Source organism: Brachyhypopomus gauderio, chromosome 15, assembly GCF_052324685.1.
Source record: "Brachyhypopomus gauderio isolate BG-103 chromosome 15, BGAUD_0.2, whole genome shotgun sequence".
NCBI classification, from domain to species: domain Eukaryota; kingdom Metazoa; phylum Chordata; class Actinopteri; order Gymnotiformes; family Hypopomidae; genus Brachyhypopomus; species Brachyhypopomus gauderio.
In genome coordinates, this window is record NC_135225.1 from 10,774,847 (window position 1) to 10,785,518 (window position 10,672).

General features: G+C 43.1%; 1 protein-coding gene across 8 annotated transcripts; it reads left to right on the plus strand.

Moving 5' to 3' along the window:
* Positions 1 to 2,601: 2,601 nt before the first annotated feature.
* Positions 2,602 to 10,612, plus strand: tcirg1a (T cell immune regulator 1, ATPase H+ transporting V0 subunit a3a). 8 transcript variants are annotated; one of them, XM_076975525.1, is made up of 22 exons: positions 2,602 to 2,752; positions 3,819 to 3,881; positions 4,002 to 4,124; positions 4,290 to 4,368; positions 4,548 to 4,696; positions 4,847 to 4,942; positions 5,050 to 5,111; positions 5,226 to 5,352; positions 5,443 to 5,525; positions 5,633 to 5,726; positions 5,852 to 6,064; positions 6,391 to 6,541; positions 6,716 to 6,855; positions 7,010 to 7,155; positions 7,420 to 7,510; positions 7,610 to 7,728; positions 7,857 to 8,070; positions 8,516 to 8,620; positions 8,730 to 8,816; positions 8,935 to 9,055; positions 9,275 to 9,446; positions 9,713 to 10,612. In XM_076975525.1, exons 3-22 carry the CDS (start codon positions 4,008 to 4,010, stop codon positions 9,795 to 9,797), a joined length of 2,451 nt encoding a protein of 816 aa, XP_076831640.1. In that variant the 5' UTR covers positions 2,602 to 2,752; positions 3,819 to 3,881; positions 4,002 to 4,007; the 3' UTR covers positions 9,798 to 10,612. The 8 variants fall into 8 exon arrangements, with proteins under 8 accessions (XP_076831640.1, XP_076831641.1, XP_076831636.1 ...); XM_076975526.1 differs by having other exon boundaries at positions 3,824 to 3,881; XM_076975521.1 differs by lacking the exon at positions 2,602 to 2,752 and adding an exon at positions 2,759 to 3,012.
* The last annotated feature ends 60 nt before the right edge of the window (positions 10,613 to 10,672 follow it).

The following is a 10,672-nucleotide window of genomic DNA, read 5'->3' on the forward strand; positions in this document are numbered from 1 at the left end:
TACATTTTTTGTGTAGTTTTGCTGTGATTGCCATTTAACAACTATGCCATCTATGTGAATAGAAAGTTCAGGAGTTTTGCAAAGAAACTTTTTAGAAGCTACCAGCAGAATTCAAGTTGAATCTAGTCTACAGCAGTATCTTTGGCCAAATGCTCCATAACAAAAGCTATTTGTTTGTTTTCTGTAAAGCACCAACTGCTTCTTCCTATTAAAAACCTCCACCCAGTGGCTGTGCCCTTTCCTGCGTCTGCCAGAACATATTCATTACATGTGCTTTTACTGAACAATCTTGGGAGGTTAGCACTGACTTAATGTGAGCCAAGGGTTACTGTGGAGAGCGACAGTGACAGAGAATTACAAGAGACACACAACAGGAACCAGACCAATACACAGGTTAAGATATATGCAAGATGAAAAGACAGCCAGTAAAACCCATCTGGCAGGTTTAAATTTGATCTAGCGAACAAGATACAGTTCCCTATGTGGATGAAGTCACCAACCTGTAGCACCCTATAGTGGTAATGTGGGAAGTACAGAGAACTGGGGTCTAAGATCACGCACTCTATACTCTCTTGAGAGATCTGTAATTATTGAAGACTGTAATCTCCACCTTTTAAGAGAGGAACAACCAATTCAGATTTGGAGTTTCATAGGTAGCCAGTGACAAAAAGATAAGCTAAGCACAAAGCAATACGATCAGCAAGTGTCTTTAATAACAACAATAGATAAACAATCCATAGAACAGTCCACAAAAGCCATGGTGACCAGACACAGTAATAAATCCAGAGTTCATATTAATCCTTTAGTATCCACACCAAGAAAAAAGCTATGGAATTTTTTAAAGGTTTTTATGTATGTTTATGGTTAGTAATAAAAAGTAAAATTCTGTTATTTTTCAAAGACCTCACAGTTTATTAAATATATGCCTCTACCAAAAGGTTGAGATGGCGGGTTATGGTAAAACAAATAAAACAAGCAATAAATACAATTTTTCGTTTTGAAAGTGCAATAATATGGTACATTTCTTAACTCTTAAACTTTTAAACAGATGTCATCAATGCTTTCTTCTTCATTTCATTCTGTTTATTTGTGGTATGCTGTGAAGCATTTCTGGTTTCCATTCAGACACAAAAAACACATTGCATTTCTCACATTTTCATCTTGACACGCCCCTTGGACATAGCCTGCACCACCCCCGCTTGTCACTGTGACGTAGCATGTGTCCACTGTTGTCATACCACACATCTGGTTGTGGTTCTGGGGGTCGTGGGGTGTAGCGTTTATTCAGTGACATCAATGGGGGGGGGGGGGGGGGGGGGGGGGGCAGGTTTGCCAGCCCAGGATGTGGCCTTGTTGACTTGTTTCAGCGTGTAAACAACTGCCAGGTGAAATCTTTTGAGAGGCATGGTTTCTATTTCACTAACTCACAGTCTCTCTTGTAGACCAGCCAGGAGTTTGAGATGCACAGGTCAGGCACATATCCAAACAGGGGAAAGTACCATCGCCTTGACTTTGCATGCAGGTTCTGGATCAAGCTGACACTGGTGAAGTAAATGTAAATGTGCCATATTTCATCAATTGTGATTTTTACACCCCAATTGAAAATTTTCCTCCGCTTTTAACCCATCTGTGCAGTCAGAACACACACACACACTAGTGATTACTAGGGGGCTGTGGATCACACGTACCCAGAGCGGTGGGCAGCCCTAGCCCGGCGCCCGGGGAGCAGTTGGGATTAGGTGCCTTGCTCAAGGGCACCTCAGTCATGGCCTTAGGTCTGGGAATCGAACCCACGACCTTCCGATCACAAGACCAGTTCCCTAACCTCCAGGCGATGACTGCCCCCCTGAAGTGGTTGTCACAAAAGATGGCTGACAGATGTGGTTGCATTATGGTATATCCATAGCCTTTTGTGAGTAGAGTGTGTGTATTATTAATGCTCTCCTGACATTTCTTAGTTTTGTTTTAATGTCTTTTAAAAATAGAATATGTGAAGCACGCTCCCTGTTAGAAGATCTTGATACAACTGTACAACTGTATTACAGTAAAATATTTCAGTAAATAAAACCACTGAATTTTTCATTAGTTTTATAAAGGGAGAATATACAGTGTGCAAAGGGATTTGTGATTTACTGTCTTAGACCCTCAGAACACATTCTGTTCACTCCCTTACCTGTATTTCAGCTCCTCATTTAGAACTTCTCTCTCTCCCAGTCATTACCCCTTTTTCCATTACCCCTACTGTACCTCCTCTCATACATATGTTTTATTATTCTTACGCAATTGTCTTAAGACACATCTTATTGGTTTGTTATTTGGTTGGAACTCTTTCCTTACACCTGTGTGTTGTGAATCTGTTTCCTACAACTGAGGGCTGAACAAATGTATAATGTTGTTTATCAACCCAGATGGTTTTGATCTACGTCTAAAAGACGATTTCAGAAACCTAACACCGTGTCTTGTCAGTAAGAAAGGCATCAGTGCTTTGGTACGGAGAGTTCACTTGTCCAGCGTTTGGCGTGCGGGTTTATAGGAAGTAACGTGACACAGAACGATGGTTTAACAGTACAGGCATTGCCCATATGGATAGAGGTACAATAGCCTATGCTTACAAGTTTTGTTAGCAGGCAGATGGAAATGTGAGCTTTTGTATTCACACCACAATGACTGCATTCACTATGAACAAGCGGAAGTAGCTTTCTGATTGGAACGAATTTTTTTAATAGATTACCACCGAATGACATCCGGTGAAGTAAGTTATCTTTCCCCACGTTTAAGAATTTCTTTCAAATATTTAGTTAGCCAGCTTATTAGGTTTTAAAAGGTCTACATAGACGTGCGGTATCCCCAGTGAAGCGGTCATACCGTTGAGGGACACGCGGGCGGACGCGCGCTGGCGACGTCGCGGAGATGCTGCGCTGCTGTTTGTTTTGATGCTGGGAACGGAACAGGCTCTCGCGCGCCAACCCACCCGCTTGTAACGGTATGCTCGCGCAGCGCATCTTACCTCAGGTTAGCTAGCTAACGGTAAAACCGTTCATGTCTAAACAGCTGGCTGCAGTGCGTTGACAAGTAATAGATTTGCCGACACTCCGATTCTGACTGTAAATAGCTAGTTAATTTGTTCAGCCAATTTGGTTTGGCAGCTCCCCATTTTGTAGGCTAGTGGCGTGCTAACGTAGCTAGCTTGATTTTGGCCATGTTGGGACAGCACAGCTAGCCTAACTTGCTGGCCAATGCCACAGTACACCTGTATGCTAATAGTGATGAGTGCTTCAGTACAAGGTCACTCAAACTAACATTTTTATGCGTTGTTTAATCAGATTCAACATATAATCGTTCATTCAGGTCCTTGTCTCTCTGTACTCTGTTGTGAAGGAGTGGGTAAAGTTCCTTGCTAACATATCACCTTCATAGAAGAATTTTAGCTAGTTTTATGACAATAGAACTAGATGTATTGTATGTAGTACTAGATGTACTATGCAGCAATTACAAATGTATGATAGTTAACTGGATAAGCTACAGGCCTGTGCCCTTTTTGAAAAGTAACGTACTTTATAGGAGCTATTAGACAATTTCTGTCATTGATTACTCCCATTAACACTTTATTCTCTCTTTGAAATCGTAAAACTGATACAGAAACAGAATTCTTACAGGATGTGTTTATTGTGAGTGTAATCCTGCTAGAGGGCAAACTACACCAGTCTCAGATGACTCTGATTTAGGTTCTGTCCCCTCACATTGCTGTCTTTGTCATACAGATCAGGGTGTGTCCATCCTCTTTCAAAAAATCGCCAAATTAAATTTGTTATTTGCAGCACAGGCTTCCCTCAGATTCCTGCCTAAATTCAAATGATGCCTGGCTAAACCTCTAAGGTCATGTAAGTTCAAGGCGACCCTTCCAGTGGCATACATACATTTAATTTGAACTTTGGGTGGGAGACAAACAGTATATATGTTTATATAGACGTGTTGGTAATAGAGATTTTGGATATTTTCAGATTACCATGGGGTCATTATTCCGCAGTGAGGAGGTCTGTTTGGTCCAACTCTTCCTACAGTCGGGATCTGCCTACAATTGTGTTAGCGAGCTGGGAGAGCTAGGGATTGTGGAATTCAGAGATGTAAGTTTAGTAACACTGAGTGAACAACATATAATTAATAGCAACAGACTGCAGTCAGATTAAATTTCTTCTATAATCAATTGTCTACACTATTCTTTATTCCTGCCTTTTCTCTGTGTATGCATCATACTAATCTGTTCTTCTTTCTCTGTTCCATGTCCTCAGCTGAACCCCAGTGTGAATGCCTTTCAGAGAAAGTTTGTCTCAGAAGTGAGAAGATGTGAAGAAATGGAGAAGACTTTCTGTGAGTGTTTATGGTCTTCCTCAGACCTAATCACCCACACAGCAAAAAAAAAGTTACAAATTACAGTAATTTTAATGCATAAAAACATTAGAATTCAACATGGACAGTTATTGTTTACCTTCATTTCAACTCTTTCCCTTCCTCGTCTCTTTCTCTTCTTGTGTTTATCCTTTGCTCAGCGTTCCTGGAACAGGAGATCAATGGCTGTCTCTCTCCTCCCTTGTCTGGACCTCTTCCCCTTCCCAGCCCACTACCCCCAGCTCCTCAACCCAGAGAGCTTCTCACAATCGAGGAGGAGAGCGAGAGACTGGCCAGAGAACTCAGAGAAGTGAGAGAAACAGTCAGGGGCAGTAGTACAGTAGTCGTACTAGCAGCCATGATTAGACCGTCTTAATGAGTCTTACCCTAGGAGGCTCCAGGTCTCCTTGTGTTCTGTTTGCTCAGTGGAATTTACTGCCCTGGTCTTGTTGAGCTCTAGGTGTCAAGGAACAGAGACAGTCTACGGAACCAGCTGAGCCGGCTCAGTCAGTACCAAGGTGTTCTTGTCCAGACCCACCTGCTCACAGCCACACAGGTGCGGGCTCCATTTGCATCAATGCATTGCATTCTACTGTTAACATATCGCCACTATATTCACACATATAGTATTTCACTTGTGTTTTTTTAATTATTTTTTTATAGGTCTCTCTGCGTACTCTGGAAACCACGGCTCTTTTAGATAATGGTCAAGACATCAGATTGAGGTGAGCTGAAGTAACGGTACAATACAGTGAAATATGATCATGGCGCGCATACCTGGAAATGCGCTGCTGACAGCTGCATGTTCAGAGAGTCATGCAAGCTCTCGTGTGTTGTAGTTTTGTGGCCGGTGTGGTCCACCCGTGGAAGGCCGCCGCCTTCGAGAGGCTGCTGTGGCGAGCCTGCCGTGGCTTCATCATCGCAGACTTCTGGGAGATGGACGAGAAGCTTGAGGAAGAAGACACGGTAAGAAAGAAGGAACGAACATGAGGAAACAGCCTCTGTGTCACCATAGTGATGTACAGTTCATGGAAACATTGTTCTTTCCAAACACAGAGGGAGATGGTGCAGTGGAGAGTGTTTCTCATATCCTTCTGGGGCAACCAGATTGGCCAGAAAGTAAAGAAGATCTGTGACTGGTACTACATAATTCCTCCTTATAGTGTTATCATACATATCCTTTCACTTCACTCATGCCTCTTAGTCTGCTCTTTTTCACTTGCGTCTCTGTTGCCACTCTTAACAGTTTCCACACACACACTTTTGCTTACCCGGAGTGTTCAGAGGAGAGAGACGAAATACTACGGGGGCTGCAGGACAGAATCGTTGACCTCAGAACTGTAAGACAGTAACGATGGACAATACAAGCAATAAACCCTGATATAATAACTTGTATCCTGTATCAAAAAAGTAGGTAAAGCAAGTGGTTCTCACTTTTTTAGTGCTGACTTGTGTGTGTGTATAGGTGCTCTCTCAGACAGAGTGCTACATGCAGCAGCTCCTGGCCCGCTGCGTGTGTGCGCTGCCACAGTGGAGGGTGCGCGTGCAGAAGTGCAAGGCGGTGCAGGCGATCCTGAACCTGTGTAGTCCCTCTGTGACAGACAAGTGCCTGATCGCTGAGGCCTGGTGCCCCGTGAGCAGGTTGCTCCTGCTACAGAGCGCCCTGGCAGAGGGCACGGTGAGGGCACAGGGCACACTCACACAGCACTCCACTATGACATGCACTTGTTTCTGGATTGTGGTCTGCCAGAATGAATAGGTTTACGCCCCAGGTGCCCATGACATCTCTGACCCTAAGCAAAAAGGAACAGTTAAGATGGAGCCAGCGCCAGGTCAAGGCCCAAAAGGACATGTAGCTTCATGCCAAAATTGTTATAACAAGTCCACAGTATAAAAAATGCTATAACAACTTTCAGCTATGCTATAGAGACAAGACTAATTCACAAATTCGTTATTTAAGCAGTTATTTATGTGTGCTTTTCTTGTTCCTCCTGTGGTTTGCAGAGGAAGAGTGGGAGCAGTGTGGAGTCGTTCTACAACCGCCTGCCTGCCCCCACCTCTCCCCCCACCCTCTTCAACACCAATGCTTTCACCACTGGCTTCCAGAGCATTGTGGAGGCTTATGGTGTGGCATGCTACAGAGAAGTCAACCCAGGTATCACACCTGCGCACACACGTGTGGACATGTACACTACTGGCTTGTTCTGTAAAACTGGCTGTTCAAGCCTGTAAACACTTGCCATACTGTTCAGCTAGTTTTGCTTATTCTCCTTCGGCACTGAGGATGTTAACGTTCTATGTTATGTTAATACTCTTAATTTGTCCTCAGCTGTGTATACTATCATCACGTTTCCTTTCCTGTTTGCGGTGATGTTTGGGGATGTTGGCCATGGTTTGCTCATGACACTGGCAGCTGTCTGGATGGTGCTACACGAGAGGGACCCCAAAATGAAAAGCAGCACCAGTGAGGTACGTTCCCACAAACCCAAGTCAAATCTCACTCTTATTACTTATGGATCTCAAGAAGTCGAGGTCAGTAGTTCCGGCACCATCCATTGTAAGATCCTTTTGAGTGGCTACGTAATGCACTTGTAAACTGTCTTCCCACACGTCCTTGCCGCAGATGTGGCGGACAGTCTTTGGTGGGCGCTATCTGATTCTGCTAATGGGACTCTTCTCCATCTACACTGGCGCCATTTATAACGAATGCTTCAGCAGAGGTCTCAGTCCGTTCCCCTCCGGCTGGCGTGTCAGGCCTATGAACTGGAGGTTGTAATCCTGTCTATACATGTATTAATGCACACACACCTAGTTTCAGTCTACCAGAACCACAACAGAATGTAGTTTATTGGCTAAAGGGCAAATCCTTGTGAGCATAACCTAGCTTGCTTTAGTGTGGAAATTCTATAAATTGTATGCACGCCCAGGAAAACATATACATATACCATTTAACTTACAAAAGTGCTTTGTGATTATGTGAGCAGTATAGTCAAGCTGAAAAAACTCAAAACATGCACTGAAACTTTCTTTCAGTGATGATACACTTAAGGAAAACCAGTACCTCAGTCTGGATCCAAATGTTACAGCGGTGTTCCAGGGGCCTTACCCTTTTGGCATTGACCCAGTAAGACACAATCCTTTGTCTAGCCCTTTGAAACAACTGTACTAACAGATTGTTAGCTCTTTATCGCTTACATACATACTGTGAACCATCCTTCCAAAGATCTGGCGGCTGGCAAATAACCACTTGACCTTCCTCAATTCGTATAAGATGAAGATGTCAGTCATTATTGGGGTGATCCATATGACTTTTGGAGTCTGCTTGTCCTTTTTCAACTACATGTGAGTGATATTTACAATATTTGCTGGTATTTCTGACTCCTGAAGGCTGCATCAAATCGTGACTGCTTTGCTTTTCATCTGCTTTTACTTAATGTATTTGGCCTCTCACCTTTATTCCCCCTCTGCAGACACTTTGGGGACATGAGCAGTGTGTTCCTGGTCTTGATTCCTGAGCTGGTGTTTATGCTCTGCCTGTTTGGGTACCTGGTCTGCATGGTGGTGTTTAAGTGGGTTGCGTTTGGGCCGCACAACTCAAGTCATGCTCCCAGCATATTGATCCACTTCATAGACATGTTCCTGTTTACCCAGAATCCAGACAACCCTCCCCTCTACAAAGGACAGGTGAGGGATAGCGCCACCTATCATCATATTCGATTTATACTTTAGATTCATATTTGGGTTGTGTTTGTTCCCATGCATATAAACAAAAACCAGTTTGATTATGACCAAACTCTATTTAAATGTCTTACACTGCCTAGATTTTTAATTTAATGAAAATCCAGCAGTAATTGCAGAGTTAATAATGGTTCACTCAATCAACAATATTGTTTCAGCAAAGTTCCCCAGCCATTATGAATGCATTAGGTCTAGCGTCCTTGTTCTGATGGGTGGGATGGGATAGGTAGTCAATGCATTAGGTCTAGCGTCCTTGTTCGGATGGGTGGGATGGGATAGGTAGTCAATGCATTAGGTCTTGCATCCTTGTTAATGTAGGCTTATATGGGAAAGCACAAACCTGATGATTGTTCAGTGCTTTTTTGTTTGTTTTTGTCTTTGTTGTGTGCAGATAGTGGTGCAAACATTACTTGTGGTTTTAGCTTTGTGTGCCATTCCTGTGCTGTTACTTGGGAAGCCAGTTCACCTGTATCTGAAACACAGGAGCAGGGTTGCGGTAGGAGCAACTGAATATGCTCTGGACATCTGTGAACAATATACACGGTATGCACATGGATGGACTTGCATTTACCTCACTGGAATTTGACTCTGTGGTTTTGGCACAGGAAGAACAGCGCCCCCTAGTTTCGGACCATTGCTCAATCAATGTTCAGCAAGGAGACCTGGAGTCAGGAAGAGGGAAAGAGAATAAGGCGAGTCACTGAAGCGCCAAAACAAGGGCAGGAAAGGGATGGGGCCTTTGAGATTAAAGGAAAACTGTTTACTGTTTATTTACTCTATTTAATCACTCTTGATGTCTCTGTACCTCAGGAGTTTTCCATTGCTGAGGTCTTTATGAATCAGGCTATTCATACTATAGAGTATTGCCTGGGCTGCATCTCCAACACTGCGTCCTACCTACGACTGTGGGCCCTTAGTCTTGCCCATGCACGTGAGTAACACGCATGACTACAGAATTCACACACAGTTCATTTGTACAAACATAGGCTAACACCACTGTGACCGTATGGGTTTGGGCTACAGTCTACACACACGACAAATGCACTTCCTGTCATTTTGCTCTGGAATGAGGTGGGGAAGACAGATCGGGTTTCAGAGGCAGCGGTTTCACAGCAACTCATGCAGCTAATGACATGCGCATACGTTTCAGAGCTTTCGGAGGTGCTGTGGGTAATGGTAATGAGGATCTCTCTCTCATGGCAAGGCTACGTGGGATCTGTAGTCCTGGCTGTCGTCTTTTCTTTCTTTGCCATGCTTACGGTATCTATCCTGCTCATCATGGAAGGGTTGTCTGCTTTCCTGCATGCCCTGCGTCTACACTGGTGAGACATACACACCTCCCACACAGTTCCTATCAGTAAGTAGGCTGTTAGAAATGTGATCACCCTCAACACGGAAGATTAGATTAGCTTTGGCTCCGGCCCGGCTGCATTTTGCATGGTAGAATGCACTGAGTGCAGGTGAATATGGGTAGACTAGTGTAGGAATGCATATTTACACACATCGTATCCATATGTGCATATGTTCAAATTCAATAACCTTCACTTGCTAGTTGAGTCAAATGTTTTTTGCCAACTTCTGTGTCCAGGGTGGAATTTCAGAACAAGTTCTACCGGGGAACCGGATACAGACTGAACCCTTTTTCATTTGCATCACACATGTATCGGACTTAAGCTGACAAAATTATTAAGCTTACTTTCAATATTGGCCTGAGAAGGAATATATATAGTTTTTATATAAATGTATATATACATACATTATTAACAAAGTTTACATTTTTATGCTTAATTTATAATTTGTACAGTATATGCTTATAGCTATCATGGCCGAATAAGAATTTTCAATTTTCTTCTCAGGAAATGTTTTTTTGTTTTTAGTTTGCAATGGCCTTGATGTTGAGCATAAGAATGAGAGAACTGCAAAGCCCCAAAATAAGATTTCTGTGGAATCCTACCTATGATCCAGCATAGGTTTGGTTCTAGTCCTGTGATGTACACAACATGATTTCCATGGTACTGCACTCTTACCACGCCCCGGCCTGAATGAAATTTTGTAAAACACAGGATACCAGATGTGCCGTTTTAATTTGAAAATGTTTGTCCAAATGGGAAAAGCAGTACAGCATCCTGCCAGTCCTGCTCATCTAATTTTCTTTACACTTCGCTTTCCTCTTGCATACAGACAGGCCTTTATACCATCCGTGTTTTCAACTAATGTGTCCGGTCATAAATCTCATCTCTTAGTGCACCTGTCCCTGGAGATGTGCCTCATGTACCAGTCCCGGAAATGACGTAGTGATCACCAGACCTGATAGTGCCGGTAAAATATTCGAAGCATTGCAACGTTGAAAGACATTGCCTGAACAGTCTGATGATTTGCCAAAAAGATAGCAATCAAAGGTTCAAAATCACGTAGCACTAGAAACTGCAACGCTCTAACGATCATCAGTGTTTAGTCATTTAATTGCTGCAATAAATGCTTTTTTTTATGTGTGTTGTCTTACATATATTATGTAAAATATATAATTGTAATGCCATATTGATTCTAG